At 42.8% G+C, this 17,920-nt stretch overlaps 1 protein-coding gene across 7 annotated transcripts in view; it reads left to right on the top strand.

Annotated features, from left to right (window-relative positions):
• Positions 1-472: 472 nt before the first annotated feature.
• Eri3 (ERI1 exoribonuclease family member 3) overlaps positions 473-17,920 on the top strand; it is a 130,885-nt gene continuing 113,437 nt past the window's right edge. The window contains exons 1-3 of one of the 7 annotated variants that reach the window (XM_028785255.1): positions 473-505; positions 2,920-2,995; positions 14,326-14,603. In XM_028785255.1, coding sequence (XP_028641088.1) covers positions 14,349-14,603 — 255 coding nt within the window. In that variant the 5' untranslated portion in view covers positions 473-505; positions 2,920-2,995; positions 14,326-14,348. Of the gene's footprint in view, positions 874-2,919; positions 2,996-14,325; positions 14,604-17,920 lie in introns of all 7 variants that reach the window. The other 6 variants (XM_028785245.1, XM_028785252.1, XM_028785250.1 and 3 more) reach the window with 6 other exon arrangements.

Below are 17,920 nucleotides of genomic sequence, written 5' to 3'. Positions count from 1 at the left end.
CCCTTCTTTCCCTTCTTTCCAGATTTCCCTCAGGCCCGCATCAGAAAATAGATAACGATTACTTGTTGACAATGAATCACAGAAAGTGTCGCCTAAAGAGAATGTCTCCTAAGCCCATACTCACCGAGTGCCTACAGTAAAGATGGGGAAAATAAGTAGAGCATCTGGGTCATTCTAGGCTTGGCGAAGTTTTCGGTTTATTTGATTATTATCATTTATTTATTATATATATTTAAAAAAACCCAACACTTTCACTGTTTAGAAATGACCCTCCCCTTCTCTTTTGAATACGTGGCTTCTTCAAACTACAAGTCCCACAAGGCCCAGAGCCAACGGTCACCATCTTGACACACCTTAACGCGCATGTCGGCGGGAGAGAGAGCGTTTGGAGAGAAGAAGCCCCGCCTTATTCCAGCTCATTGGCCAAACGCGCTAGCGGCGGGCTCAGCGGTTGGCTACTACGCCCGCCCGTCCACCGCGTCGGTCGGGGTCAGAGTGCGCGGAGGTGAGTCGGTGTGTTGTGGACTCGTGGTGCTGGCTGCCGCTGTTGAGGCGGCCTGGAACGGGCTGTGGGGAGCGGGCGGAGCTGGCCCTGCTTCTGCCTGGCCAGCGCCGCAGGCGGCGCGGGCCGTGCCCGCTGCCGTCAACTGCCCGGAGCGTCTGCTGAGGCCGAGGGAGACGCCGGGGCCTGCACCTGGAGAGAGCCTGCCGTGCTGGCCCGGAGGAGGGGGCGTTGCCATGGCGACAGCCTCTCCGGCAGCTGACGGGGGGCGGGGGCGGCCCTGGGAAGGAGGGCTGGTCTCCTGGCCCCCTGCCCCTCCCCTTACGCTTCCCTGGACCTGGATGGGCCCGAGCTGGGGGCAACACCCTGGGGTGGGTGAGATTGAGAGGGCCCCCAGCTTGGGCCCTGGTTAATGCATGCGGGGTGTGGGTCGTGGCGCGCACACTTAAGCAGCCTGGGATTCTGGCCTGGTGCTCACCCTGGATGCACGTTATAACTCTTGGCAAAGGGGTAGTTGGGTAGGGCGGTGGGGGAGCTCGGCTTTGCAAGAAATTGGGTGAGTTGGTGAATCTCCAGTGAGATTACTGGAGAAAAAGAGAGGTTTGACCAGATAAAGTAGAAGCAGATTAAGGAATTATCTGTAGATTACCCCCTCCGCATCCTGGTACAGACACACATGTTAGCACATTATTTCCTTGTAAGTCACTAACTGTGGGTAATAATGGTGGACAGAGTGGAGAAAGAGCTTTAACCCGGGTAGCTTTTTGTATGCCTTTATTGCAAATGGCCCAGCAACAGGTGCTTTCTTAAAACAAAGAAGGCTTAACTTGGATTGAGTTCTTGTAAAATGTCAGGTGCTCAACGTTGACCTGGAAGATGCTGGGTATGGGGCCCCTCATTTGGATAAGAGTTTGTCCCTCAGGCTGGATTTTGCAATGACTGGGGCCAACAATTGTCTCTGACCATTTCTGTGGCATGCATTTGACAGTGCATGTCATCAGTTTCCCAACATAAGGGCAGCAAAATATGAATCCCACTGGCCAAGGACTAATCTATGTAACTATAGTAGGTTGTGACTGGCCGAATGATTTTTGGCTGTAAAGTTTGTACCAGAAAACTGGCTTCATCAAATTCAGCTTTATTTTGATGTTATCATACACAGTATACCTTGTTTTAGTGGGCTTGGTCTTGGACTTTAAGTATATTATACTTGAATCCCCTATCATTTAAAAGCCCATTTATAAACAGCGACTTGGAGTGTGACTCCACTAATGTGTGCCTGTGGTCTTGGTTAGAAACCCACTTGGCTGCCTGTCGGCAGGTGCTGAATGGGGAAAGGGAGCTGGCGGGGAAGTGATTGATAAGGTTTCCTTTATGGATTCTGTGGTGCTTCACTGGAGCTCAGAGCACTTTGGCAACTTAAGCACTCCAAATTAAAAGCTCATTAACAATTCCTGCCCAAAGATCCTGTAAATAACCAGCTAGTTAAGTCCAAGAGCTTGGCCACGAGCTCTCCTTTTAACTTGAAATTTCCAAATAAAAGTGCTTTTATTCCATTTCATTTAGAAGAGTTTACTCCCTGGTGGGATAAACTGGGGAGTGCTCTGTTCCCAGGGGATCAGGGTAGAATAAAGTCTTAAGTGTGTGGAAGAGTAGACAGGAGTAATGGTTCCAATTGTCGATGTTTGTGCAGAGGGCTTCATTAGCTGACAAGATCATGTCTCTGATTTCTGAGCCTTTAGAATATCTGAATTAGGTGATGAGTATGAGGTGATGAATATGATAGATAGGCCTTGATACTTTTTAAAATTTTTTAGTTTTAGATGGCCTTGGTGTGTAACCCTGGCTGGCTTCTGCACGTGCTGCCTGTGATTGGTTCCCATGATGTCTTGATTTGGAGTTTGATTAGCTTGACTTTTTTATAATTTGAGGCAAACTTGAAAGTATTTTGAAAAGGTTTCCATTATAGTTACTGCCTATACATTTGTGGCAGTGAACTCTTCTCTTCAATCCTGGGTCAGCCCCAGTTCCTGAGTTCTGAATATTGCAAGCCTTGTGTCCTTTCCTGATAGGCTTCTGAAATTATCCAGTGAACCACCACCTCATGATCATCATTTTTAGTTGAGGCTCACATATTATGAATATTTGCTATTTCTAGAAGATAAACTTCCTTAAGGAGAACACTATACTAGAGAACATGAAATCCATAATTCATATTCAAGCTCGTGCACATGCATGCACATCTGCATGTATGTAATATTAGTTAATAGCATCTGAAAGGTCTGTGGGGCCATTGTCTTTCCACAGAAATAGCTAAATCCCAAAGTTTGAGTTAATGAGTTTAAGAGTGACTGTTAATGAGGATTTAAACCTTGAGTTGAAGTATACCTGTTGCAGAAATGTGTGTTTGTCCACAGCATTGGGGCTTTCCAGCTCTCACAGACCCTTCAGCATCTCCAGCTGCCAGTCTTGGCATCTTCGAAGTAAGGAGAGGTGAGGATTCTGTTGCATGATCACATTTGGTGTCTGACTGATTGGGTTTGGTGGGTATGGGATGGTGGCTGGTGTAGTGTATTTTTCTGTAGCTTCTAGTATGATAGGCAGCATATGCTCCAACTTAGTGAAAGAAAGTTGACTAAAATCTCTAGAGTAAGCGTTGGAGAAGATGAGTGATCTAGACTCCAGTTCTGTCATGATTTGCTTTTTTTTTTACTCCTTAGTACTGGGGAATGAACCTAGGACCTTGCAACACGTTAGGCAAGCATGCCAGCACTGAACAATATTATTTAAGTCTTTTCTTTTTTTCCTCACTTATGTTTGATCTTAACTAAATTGACCAGACTAGCCTCAGACTTGCAGCCCTCCTGCTTCAGGCTTTACCTAGTGACTGGGATTATAAGCATGGACTACCATGCCCAGCCATGATTTTTTTAATGGACACCTTGCTTTTAGGGTTATTGAGTAGGGCTGGGATAGCCCTATATTCTGAGAAATGCTTATCTTAATTCAACAGTAAGACCATCTCTCATGTGACTCTTGTGATATATTTGACCAAATCTTTTGGATTTGGGTTTGAGTTATGTGTCACCCTTGAGTGAATGAATGATTGGTCCCCACCTACTGCCACCTGGACTGACTAAAAAGGTAGGCTTTTGATGATTGATATCCAGGGATTTGGAGGTTGTTTGTTCAATAACTGAGGCCCAGACACTTTGCTAGTCGAAAGGATTATAGTGGAAAAGCAGACTGTGTGTGATACACACAGGTTTAGGATGCAGGGGAGAGACCAGCAGCAATGCAGCAATGATGGTGCACCCACTAGTGCTGCAGCAAGGGACCAAGTTCTCTGAGACTGCCCAAGTGTCCTTACTGTGAACTTGCAGACTGAGGTGGCTTCTCAGAGGAATCCACCCCATTACCTAGAAGTCAGTAAACATGAGGGAATGTATCAGCTTTGTTAGGGTTGAAGAAGTTCAGTGGGATTAGAAGGCAGACAGGAAATGAAGCAGGAAAGGTGAAGCAGAGTGTCGGGCCTTAGAAACCCTAGTGAGACGATTGGGTGAGAGCGGGTAGGTGGAGGGGTAAAGAATACAGGTTAGCAAGCTTTTCTAGGACAGACTAAATACTTAGGGTCTGTGACTGTTACATCTGTACAGCTTGTAATAAGCATTTCAGCAGTTTGAATGATGTGAAGGTGAACATGATTGTGTTATAGTAAAAAATATATTTATAAAAGCAGGAGGCATTTGGATTTGGTTCATGGACTATAGTTTGTCTATCTGGATCAGAACAGTAGGAAGACATTAAAAGATTGTGAGCCACTTAGGGAGGTGGTATACTCCTGTAATTGGGAGGCTAAAGCAGCAGAGTTGCTAATTCAAGGCCAGCCTGTGATACATAACAAAGCAGAGATAAAAAGGAAAAATAAAGATTATGAGGCTTGTGTTATAGAAAGCTTGCTGTGATATCAGTATGAGGAGTGGATTGAAAAGGCAAAAAGATAAGGGAGAGAGTAAGCATACAGTGAATTAAAATGTCTTGGAAACTGTTTTCTGTTGAAGGAAGTATGGACTGAATGGAGCCCTTGAAGGGATCTTCGTTTTAAGGCACCTAGCTTATTAAGTAGGAACTGGCTGTGTACACAGAAACTGGCCCATGTTCCTAAGCTTTCAAGGCAGTGGTCCTCATTCTATATGTCCTACCTGGTCTCTTCTTCCTTGATTGTAGCATAGTGATAACCCATGCCTGATTGTGTAAAAGTCTGCCAGATCAGTGTGATGGTGTGTCTCAAGCAGAGGGCCCAGGAAAGTTTTGGTTGAGTGTGAAAAGTTTAGAGCTCAGGATCCCACTCTGTCCTTTCCCTCTTTCTTCCTCTTTTATGATTTCTGATAGTGATGTTTCTCTGACCTCAGACAAGTGACTCAGCTCTCTGAGCTTTACATTGCTGTCTAAAATGGAAATAGTAGGATTTAAAAGTATCGTTTGAAGGCTTTTAAAGCTTCAACAGTGATCAAGCTCTTAGTGTATTGATAATGTTTTGTTGTCGAGGTGCTGGTGGTGGTTGTTTGTCTTAATTTTTAGACAGGCTGTCACTGTGGCTGTTCTGGAACACTGTGTAGACCAGGCTAGCCTCGAACTCATAGAGATATGTCTGCTTTTGCCTTCCAAGTGTTGGGATTAAAGGCGGGTGCTACTACTAATATTCTGCACAAAAGCAGGAAGTAGTTGGGTGATACGTGTTTTGTCTTCATAAACTCTTAGCCGAAGTTTTCATTGTGTCCATATGGTGAAAGCTTGGCTGGCTTACAGGACACAATTACAACTTAAACAAGACACATTTTTAAATTTTTTTTTTTTTTTTACTGTGGAAAATGTGCACATAGTAGGACATAGGTCCCACACCATCAGAAATGTGAATGGAATAAGTAGCTTCCCAGTATACACTCACCCTTTTTGCCAGCTTGAGTCCCTGGGGTCATTTATTAGTGTTATCACATTACTGCCCTACATTCCTGTAAAGCTCCTCTACTCCTCCCTCCCACGGTAGGAAGTGGTATATGTGCTCTACTTTGGTTTCCTTGCTACCAAGTGAGGAAACTGGGGTCAAAGGAGGTTAAGTTGAGCTGCCCAGGGTCACAGTATCGGTAAGGTACTGTTAAAGCTAGTGCAGACTTGCCTCCAGATGGAATTGTGCTAGTTGATTGTTGTGATTCTCTTCCCTTGAGTGAGAGATGCACGCCCTATCCATGTCTGATTGGCTGAATCCTGCTTTATCTATTTGGTTCTGTTAGGTTTTATTAGATGATTTTGAGGACCAGACCTTTTGGGAAGCAGATTCCCTTTGGGTTGTTGTTTTTAGCCTCTTCCTCCTTTGGGGGACATTCCTTGGGGAAGCTTGGGTTAGGAGGGATTGCTTTGATATGTTTAAAATTGTGCCTTGTGCCCCACAGCTACAGGTAAAATCAGAAGGCAGATAATTTATGGGAGTGTCAAAGCTGGCCGCTGGCACCTTAGGAGGCCATTAGTATGCCTGTTCAGACCCTCTGTGTCCTTGCGATTGATTCCTTTCTGCATGAGCCTGATTTGGGAAGCTGTAGATCTGTGTGCAGTGATTGGATGTGACAGTCCAAACACTGGTCCCTAAATTAATCCTTTTAATAGTATTCCCGCACCAAAGCAATATTCATTCTCCCTCTTTCCCTCCTGCCCTTCTCTCTCCCTCTCTCCTCTCTCCCCCCAATACTTCCTTCTATCTCCCTCTTTCCCTCTGTCCCTCCCTCCCTCTCCCCCCCTTCTGAGAAGGGCAGAGAGTGAAAGAAGGGATGGAAGGAAGCTAACTAGCTTTGTTTGGTGTGCTTTGGTTTCTCTGTTCTAGCATATTTTCCTTCTAGAGTAGTTGGCACCATGGCTTTGTGCATATTAATTTGTTTAGAAAGTCTTTACTTTCTTAATTGTGCCTGGTACTGTGCTGGGAGTAAAGGAATGAATAAAATAGTTGTTGCTTTTAAGAAACCAACTGTGTTTCTCAGATTTCCAAAACTCATGTGCCATTTAGATTAAAACTCTATCTTTCAAGCTGTGTGAAATTTTAAAATGCAAAAAAAGCACTTGAGAAGAAAATAGTTAGAAATTCTGCTTTTTATGCACACATGGATGCCTCCTTTTGGTGCACAGGTATGCCTCTGTGGCTGCTCTCCATCCTTCTTTGATAAGTCTTTTTAAATTGTTAGTAGCAAAAGAGACAGATAGTTAATGTGTCACTGAATAGTGAAAAGATAAGTCATGAAGTTAGAATAAACTGTGCTACTGGGTCACATGGACACCATTAACTTTATCTTGGAGTATCAGAAATCTACGAAAAGAATGGGATTTAGCTGGGTTTTAAAGAAAGTGTTAATTTGCTGGTGAAAAATGGCAGTGCTTTTCCAACATAGAGGGAGCAGCATTTGCCAAGGCCCCAGCTTTGTAGAAGGAAGTGCCACATCTGGGGACCGCAGCAAGAGCTGCCTGTTTCTCCACCTCCTTAGAGCTGTTCACTCTGTAAGGGGAAAGAGTCACGCCTTCACCAGTGCATATGGGAAGAGGCTTGAGATCTGTGCACCATACTGCAGTGATTCTAATCCATGGTGGCCACCATTGCTGCTTTGTGTTCAAGGTCAAAGTGTATTTTTAAAAAATAGAATAATCCTCCCCCTGCTCTCTCTCTATATATATTTATATATGTGTGTGTGTGTGTACATATATATGTATAAAATTATATATCATTATATAATTTATATATATACATATACAAATCTGGATGGTTTAGATTTCGTTATTGCATAAGTTTATTTTTGCTTAAAAATCATACCTTACCTCAAAAGAAGAATTGAAGTTAATATGAATTATTAGTCCTGTAAAATAGTGAAATCAGTCAAGTAGGGAAATAAGACCTATTGGACACAGAAGAGGAAAGTAGAGTCCACAAAAAATTGAATGCTGTGAGCCTCAGTTTCTCATGTGTAAGACAGGAATACAGTTACTATTTTGCTTGATTATTAGAGGATTAAATGAGGTAAAATATGTAACTTATCAGCATAGTGCCTGGCCTGTAGTAAGTTTTCAGAAAGGCATTTTCTTTTCCTCTTTTTCATGTGTTGACAATAGTAACTGTCTTTGATTGAACATGTACTGGTATGCAAAACATTATATATAGTGAGTGGCTGATGTGAACCAGAAAAGATACAAGTATTATTAACAAAAATGTGTAGTCGAGTTAGGGCTCAAATGTAGGTTTGTCTAATACCAGTATTGTATTAACTATGCTGTCCTGACCCTGCTTCAACGCTAGCTTCCTATCTAGAATGGAAGGATTTGAACAGGTTTGGATACCACTGTTGTGTATATGTCTGCAAAGCGAGGAGTGAGGATGTGGGAAGGAGCATTTACAGGGTAGCCATATTTCCTCATCTCTAGCTTTGTCCATGTTAAGAAGGAAGGTTTGTCATGGAGTGGTATCTGGTCTACAGGACTTTGTGAAGAGACATCATTCAGCTTTGGCTTCTAGAAGGAGTTTGTAAGTGGGAATGGCTGGTGGCTTAGCAAACAGCAGGCAGATCCTCAAGAATTTTCTTGGATTGCCTTAAGCTGCTGAGATGGCCTGATTGATGTATGTCATCAGAATTTGTGTTCCTGACAGCTTTTGTTGACTTCAGCACTGCTGGTGGTTTGAGAGGTCTTTCTGATGTCAGAGAGCTCGTTAGCCCTGTCTGGAAGCAGTAGGCCAGGACAGAGATGGGATACGGAGAGGAGAGTTTTCCATTGAAATGAGGACCCCATTAGAGTTCCTGCTGCTTCCTTCCCACTCTGGACCAATCAAAAACTGTTGAAGTTGCCAGGAATTTCAGGCTTGTATGTAACATGCAGCCTTTAGTAAACCAGCCAGAGCACTTAGGGTCTTGTCTCTTTTGTGGTAGTAGAGAGAAGCTTGGAGGTGAGTGTGAGGCCTGCTTCTTGCACTGGAGTGAGCAGTGCTGTTGGAGTTGGAGCCTTGGGTTCTGTTATTTCTCTTCTTCTCTCCTCTTCCCTCCCTCTCTCCATTCTTTTCTTTGAGACAGAGTCTCACCATGTAGCCCTGGTTGACCTCCAGCTCACAGAGACCTGCCTGCCTCTCCCTCCTGCAGGCTCAGATGAAGGGTGTGTACCATCATGCCTGACTATTTTTTCTTTCTTGCCTAGTGAGTCTAGGGTATTCCTTTTCTCTTCCTAGGCTTCTCCCTGGCTGGCTGGCTAGCCTGTGTCTGCCTATTAAGTTTTCTTTCTTTTTGACTGTAATTTTCATGCAAGTACTCTGGCAGTAAAGGTTATTCATTTGATTGAATAGTATAATTTTTGAAGGTGTGCAGTTTATTTACATGTTTCCCAGGCTAGTTTTAGCTGCCTAAATCAAAACCTGGGACCACATAGGTTCCAGACAGGTATCTTTGTTGTTTCTATGACTCAGGTATTTGAGTATAATTGCTAAGATCATCCTAGGACAAGGGTCTTTTCCCAGGACTGGGAAGCTAAAGTATGGTGGTCCAGGTTCTTGAGTCAGTTGGACTCAGTACCTCGGAATTTCTTTGGAATGTTGTTCTGTCTCCCAATCTGGTTTTAGTGGTGTGCATTGGATCTAGAGATAACATTGACTTATATGCTCCCAGAGATTTCAAGTGTATGTGGCTGGGAAAGTGGAATGGTAGGAGACCACATGTTTCCTGATGGGCTTCTCCGCTTGTCCTATCTCTGAAGCTCCCCCAGCCAGTGTGTGGATATTGAAGGATGACCTCCTCCCTCCCTCCTTTCCCTTTCTAGTAATGGAGGCTATAAAATGTCTATTTACCCAAGACACCAGAACGACTCCTCTGTGGTTCCACTAATCTGGTGATTTGGTGCTTCTTTGGTCTCTCAGGTAAATACAGATTGAGTCTTTTTATAAAGGCATATTATTTCCCTCATTAAATGTGTGTCTTGGCACATGTGTTATTTACCTGATAGACAGTAATGGCTGCAGAGGAACCATTGGTGTCTGTTGTGTAAATACTCTGCACAGAGACCATCCTCCAGGGGCTGTGGCGCAGGCCTGTTTCTCCAAATCGGGCTGGCCTCAGGGCAGTCCCTATTTACCCCTCCCTGTCCCCATTGGGAAGCTGATCCCTTCGTTTTGAGATGAAAGTCATTCATTTTTTTATTTTTTGCTATAGCCTGTTTACTACTTTTTAATTTGATATAGAGAAAAGATGTTTGAGACTAAATGTGAGTAAATCTTAGTCTCTGATTAAAAATACAGAGAATCATCAATTCTTTTGCGGTCTTCCCCTCAACTAGATAGCGAAATCCTAGTTGATGGAGCTATAGACTTAAATTATATAAAGACATCAATGGAAAAGAAATCCTCAAGTTGCCAGCAGACCCAAGAGCAGGCTGGATGCAGTTGCAGGAATTATGGGATGTTTCTGAAAGCCTGCGTGGGCTGTGGGGCTGTGCAAGGCCAGAGTGAGAGTAAAGAGTGCTGAGCATTTCCACTGGTGACTCCGTGGCGTTGCGGCTGAGATGTGATGCTGTGAGAGCCATCTTTTCTTCTTAAAAAAACCAAAAAAACAAAAAAACAAAAACCTCTCATTCTGTTTGGTTTTTAAAGCTGCATTGCACATGAATTTTATTTATTTAATTTACTGTGCTAGGGATTGAACCCAAGGCCTTTTGATGGTAGGCAAGTACCTTACCACAGAGCTACACACTTAGCCTTACATCTGGATTTTTTAAAGTATTTAAAAAAAAAAAAAGTTGGAAACAACCCAAATTTACATAAAAATTGCAAGTGCAATACAAAGCTTTTTTTTCCGAACCATTTGAAGGTTAAATTCCTGAACTAATGTCCCATTATTAAGGATAGTTGACGTGCATTTTTTATAAGCAGGTACTTTCTTACCTAACTACAATACAGCTATCAAAATCAGACAATTAACATGGATATGATAACCTCTATCTAGTTCACAGATCCCATTTAAGTTTTGTTAATTGTCCTAGGAATGTTCTTTGTTGCAAAAGGGGATTGTTGATAATTGTGGGTTGCATTTAGGTATCAAATCTGTAGTGTCTTTTTAGACTTTCCTTAAGTAAATTTTCCTTGACATTACTATGGGCTGGCTATTGTGTGGATTGTTCTTCGTTAGGGTTTGTCTGGTACTTTCTTACAGTTAGGCTCATATTATGCCTCTTCAGCAGGAATATCAGAAATGATTCTTTGTTCTCATGATATCCTGTCAAGTGGCACGAATTTTGATTTTCCCATTATTGATACACTTTTGTGATGGAGGAGACAAGGGTCTTACCATATAATCCTGGCTGATCTGGAGCTCACTGTGTAGACCAGGTTGGCCTTGTGTTCCTGTCTCAGCCTCCTGAGTGCTGGTATTAAAGGTGTGTGTCATCACATCTAGCAGTAATGCTTATTTTTGAAGAGTTTTGTAAGATGACGTCTGCTCATCTTTTCTATTTTGAAATTACTTCTTGTAGTAACTAATAAGGGTTCTATGGAGAAATACATTGAAATCATTTTTGTATCCCTCCATAGATTTTAGTTGTATTTATCTTTATAGACTCATGGTTTCCAAGTTTATTCATTGCACTATAATTTACCAACATCTTTTTTGACCAGTAGGAGTCCCCTCAAGGACTTTTGAGTCCCTTTGATTTGTTTCTACTATTCTTTGAGAATTCCCTTCCTTTCTTGTAGGATATCATAGGCTCATTTTGTACTTTTCTTACCATTTCTCCAGGAAGAATAGTTCTTTTTGTGGACAGTGGTATTTGGAAGGCATTGGTGTATTAGGTGTGTTCATTGCTGTGTTCATCCTTAGTCAGTGCTAGTGTGTGCATCTATAGCTGTGTGTGTGTAATCATACTTCTGTTTATATCTACATTGTATATCCATATCCACCATGTCTATACCAGAAATCATAATTCTTACAGTCAGAACCCCATAAACAATAACATAATACTACAGGTTTTTGGTGAGAAACCTGGTTTCCATTATACTTTTTGTATCCTTGTCCTTTTTGTATGTTAACTATTCAGTTGTTACTGGCTCTTTACCCCTCCCCAAGGAGTCCCTTTTTTGTCTTGCCCATGAATCTTACTAAATTCCTTTTGGGATGTGCCTGCCCTAGGCTCTGACATGGTATATACAGTACACTCTGCCACCTCTCCATGGATGCCCTTCTTACCTGCCTGGGTTCTTACCCTTCATCTAAGACCCTTCTGCTTCTCCCAACTCCAAATGATGTAGATATTTGTCCTCCTTTACTCTAGTTAACAGTTTTAGAATTGAAGTGTTTACAAAGAGAGAGCATTACTACTGTCCTTTGACTTAATCTGAATTTGGTTGTTAGAAGGGCAGTTGCAGTTAGTATTGATCTGTGGAAGCCTGACCTCTTAATGTCTGTTTTTGTATATTTTTACATATATGTGTGGTTTGCTTGCCTGTATGTATGTCTATGCACCATGTTCATGCAGTGTTTGCAGAGGCCAGATGACATCCAATCCCTTGGGATTGGAGCTACAGATAGTTGTGAGCTACCATGTGGATGCTGGGAATCAAACTCAGGTGCTCTGGAAGAGTAGCCTGTACTTGAATGTTGAACCATCTCTCCAGGCCCTAATGTCTATTCTTAAGACTTCTTCTAAGTGGTCCTTCTTGATGTCTATGAGATCAGATAAGGAAACCAAGCCTGTAAACCAGGAGGTCCTCTAGCTATCAGTGTGTTGTCCAAGGGAAGACATAGTAGGATATGTATATTTTGCCCTATGAGAGGTCTAGAGAATTAGAGGAATGTAGAAGACAACTTTGTAAGCATTGTTCACAGAAGGAAGAGCCAGTGTCTTAGTTGTAATGATAATAAGCTAATACCTTTCTGAGTCATTATGCACTAGACACTGCCCTTGATATTTTACCTCTGTTCTCATTCCATTCTCACTTTAGAAGTAGATACTATAATTACTATCATTGTATAGGCGAGGAATTGAAGAATAGAGCTGAAGTCAGAACACAAACTGGAAGAAGTTCTTGCTAGTCAAGACAATTGCTTGTAGTATGTCGCAGGCAGAGTCTAGTTGATTTATATACTGTGTATACTATAGACACATTCAGAGTTTGAAAAGTCTTTCTCCCTGGCTCAGTTGGCTAGAAGAGGTCTAAGGTCCAGAAGGACTTTGCTTCTAAATGAGAATGGATAACGGAGCCATTATCATCTTGTCATTGACGTTTTCCTGGTACTGTTGATGAGGGAGTGATAGAATGGGTTTATTTTGAGACTCTTGATTTTCAAAGGGACATTGGTCTTTTATGGCTTTACAAGAGATTACATAGTGAACTCAGGCTTTCCTTTGTCTCCCTGGACTATGAGTTTTGGGTAGGCTGTAAAGCAATAGTAAGAACAAGTGTAGGATCCATGAGGAATCCTTTTCAGTCTTCACGTAATCCTATGATATTTCATGTTTCAATACAGAATACACAGGAGTCATACTAGTGTGTCTCCTAATAGATACTCAGGCAAGTGATCGTAGTTTTCAGTGAGTCAGGCTTTTGTTCAGGTGACAGTGACTTCGTTTTACTGGGAATGTGCTCCACGTTTCACAGGGTGCTGTCCTCTTACCCTACGTGGGGAGACAATGTCTACTGGTATAACTAGTCAGAGGCAAGCCTTTGACTCTGTTGGAATGTGGCATTAGGAAGCATAAACTGATGGCAATTTGTGTATGAAATGATAAGATTTCTTGTTTGAAAATTAAAGTTGAGGGAAATTTTTATATTGAGTTTAGTGCAGGGAAGGACACGTTCCTATATCTCTTCCTTGTTTCCTTCTCTCACAGATCGGGTTATTTGTGAGTAAAACATAGGCTTTGATTTTTCTATTTAGTTAACCCTCAGAGGAGGCCAGATATTCAGTGAATTTAAAGGGAAAATGTAAAGGAAAAATGATTCAGGGTTTTTTTTTTTTTTTTTTTTTTTTGTACATGTTCCCTCAGAAAACTTTACTAGACGGTTAGAAATACTCCCATTACTGCCCACATCTGGGTTTTCTCTTTCCCCTTCCTGTTTAAAAGGCCTCATAGTCATCCAGGGCCTCTAGAAGAGAGTGAGGCCCAAGGCTGCAAATGAGGAGGCCTGAGGCTGTTGCCAGCTGTGCTCTGCAGTTCCCTAGGGTGCTACTTACCAGTGTGGATTGGAAATCATCAGAACGCCCTCAACAGAGTCCCCTGGGGTTGATTTTGTTGGCTTTCATGCTCTCTTGCTAGGAGAAGGTAGGGGGCAAGTGAAGCTATCAGGTCACAGGCAGATGAGCCAGGTCCAAATGGTATATAAGAGAGCTGAAGAGAGTGTTCAGGAAAGTGAGTCTGCTTCTATGACTGACAGTGCAGTTGGTCACCTCAAACTGCTTTGGAATCCTTTGGGTTAAAGTTAACTATTGCCACCTGAGAAATGACTGAGGCAATCCTCTTGGCTCTCTTTTGAACTAGTGCTCCATTTACAGAGGAACCTAATTTTGTGTGTTGCTTTGAGAAAGATTTGAGAGACAGTTGTAGTAATAACACTGCAGGGGCTGGTATTAGGGTCTTAAACTCTGGTAACAAAAACCATGAATTAGAAAAAGGCCTGGAGATAGTGGGGAGTGGCTCAGGCTGCATGGAAATTTCTGAAGACTGGATGGAGAGGGCAACAATGGGAGGGAAGTAACCCAGGCTCTCTGTTTTTGTTTTTTTGTTTTTTTGCTTTCTTTTTCTTTTAACTTTCCTTCCCTAAGTTTTAGATGCCTCTGGATGTTCAATGCTAGCGCCTTTACAGACTGGAGCAGCTCGATTTTCTTCATATTTACTTTCAAGAGCAAGAAAAGTGCTGGGCTCCCACTTATTTTCTCCCTGTGGTGTTCCTGAGTTCTGTTCCATATCCACCAGAAAGCTGGCGGCCCACGGCTTTGGCGCGTCAATGGCGGCAATGGTGCCCTTCCCTCCCCAGAGGTATCACTACTTTTTAGTGCTGGACTTTGAGGCCACATGCGACAAGCCACAGATTCATCCTCAGGTAACTGTTGTATCATTGCTTCAGAAAAGGTTGGGTGGGCAAGAGGGAGGGAGGAGAGTCTTGCTTCTTGGGACCCAGAGTTTTCTCGTGTCTTCTGGCTTTTAGTAATGTAGGTTGGTTCCATGTGTGCAAGGACAAGGCAGAACTGTGCAGTCTCTGTGGGGAACTGGATACATTGTTTCTTCCTAGTCTCAGCTTCTGGGACTCAGAATGCTGCACTCCCACCCTTCCTCTTTCCTGTGGGTTCTTTTGTCCTTTCTCTTGCCATTGTTGTGTGTCTTTTTAAGGAGTACGGTGGTAGTTAGCTCCTGGTGTTAAGACTTTTACCCTGACTCATACATAGATAACCTCATCTCATAGGTAGAATGTAGTGTTTGATGGAGGTCACAGGCTAGGTTAGAAGAAACACTAGACTGCTTTGCTCCTTTGGATCATTGCTCTGGCAGAAGCCAGCTAACACATGAGGACACTCAGACAGTACTGTGGAGAGACTCCCATGTATAGAAACTGAGTCTGTAATCCAACAGCCAACACTGCTTTACCACTGTTACTGTTAGTGACTGTGGCAGTGAATTTGACAGCCTCAGCCAGGCCTTCTGATATTTGACTTCAACCCCAAGAGAGACCCTCAGCTAGCCAAGCAACTATCACATTCCTGACTCACAGGAACTGTGACAGAGAACAATTGGTTCTTAATCCTTTAAGCCACACATTTGAGGATTTGTTTGTTTTTCCTTTATAAAGTACCTCACAGTATATTGACCAGAGTGTCCTTGAGCTGACTCTGTAGCCCAGGCTGGATTTGAACTTGCCATCCTACCAAGTGGTAGGATTATAGGTGTGTGCTTCTATACTTGGTTTAGTGTAATTTGTTAAGTAGCATTAGAGAATCTGAACAAGTGCCATTGCTAGTCTGTTGGAAAGGAAAATGTCTTTGCTTTTCTTCCTTGCAAACAAAGACCTTCCTTGTATACAAAGACCTTTTATCTTTTAAGGTATCATCTTTAGGGAGCTTGACTTAGTAACAGAGAGGTACTTATGCTGGGTATGTGAGGGGATGGTTGAATGGCAGTGTGGTGCAGTTGACAGTAGTGTGGAGACTCGGGTCTGCATGGCTCTAGGATGGCAACTCCAGCAATGCTTAGGTTATAGTGTGTAATTTTGGAATATGTGAATCTATTGCTTTGAGAGAGTAGCTTTCATTAGGAGGCCAGAGGGGGAGACCTCACAATTGGGACTTGGGAGGCAGGGACCACTGGGGACCACAAAAAGATGAAGTCTTCATTTCTTATGGTTAGCTTTTTTCTCTTGGGGGCATGTCTGTGGATTGTAAGTTGTTTTACCTGTCCAGATGCTACACCCTCTTTCCTTTCCTCTTTCCTGTTTGTTGTTAAAGTAGAGGCTTGCTTCTGGCGTATTGGAATCAGGCCAGCTAGACAAGGATGGTGCCTTGAGAAGGAACTCTAGATTGAATTAGATTGAAGGGAATGTTTGGGAGCTGTCCAAGCTACACTTAGCTTTCTCCTGCTCTTGCCAGTGTTGGGGAGCTGAGTGGTGGGAGGGGAATTCTGGTTGTGGAGTCTTTTGAGTTGCAAATCCAAGACCCACATTCGAATGTCCCATAATGTTTCCCTTATAGGTTAAGTTTCAGTCCTGAGTAAGCCCTATGGGTCATGACTATAACTCTAACACACCTCTGTTACATGTGCTTCATCTTTTTCTCCTCTGGATCTCCATAATCGCTCGCTTGGCACTTCCTCATGGCACTTGCTGCTTCCTGGAACATGCTTTTGTATATGTGCTTCTTAGCTCCACTTGGATTGTAAGCTTGACAGTTACATAGCTCTGTTTACCTATCTCGTGGAAGGTCTTGCCAGTTTTCTTGAAGGTATAACCTGATTTATGTCTCTCAGTTTGCTTGGTCAGTGTCATCTTTTGTATCTCTTTCAAGGGCATGTCTGTCTGTGTGTCTGTATTCACACTGGAGATATTATGCAGCAGGAATTTAAATCATCTGTGCTACCAACTTGCTTCCCAGACTTAGGGACCAAGGGCTTTCATGACCCACATTGGATAAGGAGCTTGGTGCTTGTTTACGAGCATCTGCATCTAAGTAAAGACTATTCCAGAATCAGTGAACCCTGATAATGTTATTCCAAGGGCACTTAAGGTGCATCATTAGCTAAGCGTTAGCTGTTGCTTTAGAGAACTTGGAGAGAGGCATTTGCTGTCTTGCTTATCTCGAGTGATCGTGGAAATTATAGACCTGTTAGTTTACTGTGATACCAGAGAAGATAGTTGACCCGATCGTCAGATAATCAATCAGCAAACTGCTAGAAGAATGTGGGATGCTGAGTAATAACTTACATGGGTTTCTGAAGAAGAGCAAATCCTGTCAGATCAATCTAACTTCTTGGTGTGACAAAGTGATGGATTCGAGTGGGTCTAGGGAAAGTGATAAATGCAATGCATCTCAACTTCATTAAGCCTCTGCAAGGCTGCCTTCAGCAGGCGGGCAGGAGAGCTTGGGCCACACATGTATGTTCTCTGGACTCTCTGGGCAGCCCTCAAGAAAGGGGTGGGGAGACCAAGACCTGTTATTAATTGCAACTTAAAGCCCCACTCCACTTAGGGGAAGGAGAATCTCAAAGGTTTCTAGGTCATGATTCTGATAGAATTCAGAGGAAACTTGGAAGATGGGTGAGAGAAGTTTTCAGTCCCAGGTATGATGTAGTACTTGTAGTGAGGTGTCTGTAGGGCAGGTTCTCATCAGAGCCCCTGCTGCCCAGGTGAATTGTCAGCCAGGGAAGTGAGGAAACCAGAAAAGCTTGCAGTAGAGGGACAAAAATGACTATAGGCAAAAAAACCAAGCCCAGTAAGAGAAAATGAGTGGGGGATAGTTTAGGCTACTAATTTCTTATTCTTAGTAAATGTGATAATACCTTGCTCTGTATTTTAATAATGGCTACAAAAACTCCACCCAGATTTAAATGAAAGGAGGAAAGATTGAGATTGTGGTAGGAAGAAACTTCCAAAAGAAACAGGAAAATCAATCTAATGGGTCTTCTTTCAGAGTGTGAGATAGCTGTTCTGTGACACGCTTTTTATGGAAAACCCTGTGTGTGTTCCAGGGCTAGAACTAGAACTCTCCTGATTGGCCCTTTTGCTTTCAATACCCCAAGATCTCTTCACAGCTCACTTCTGGATCTTTTAGACCCTAAAATTTAGAGCATGACATACTTTGCAGGTATGTGAGGCAGAACAAGTTTTGGTCCAGGAAAGACCAAAAGTTTTGGTGGCTTGGTGTGGAGTGCATA

The sequence above is a fragment of the Grammomys surdaster genome, unplaced genomic scaffold (assembly GCF_004785775.1).
Source record: "Grammomys surdaster isolate TR1022 unplaced genomic scaffold, NIH_TR_1.0 100, whole genome shotgun sequence".
NCBI classification, from domain to species: Eukaryota; Metazoa; Chordata; class Mammalia; order Rodentia; family Muridae; genus Grammomys; species Grammomys surdaster.
Note: the sequence above shows the minus strand (reverse complement) of the source record. Positions and strands in the feature narration are given on the sequence as shown.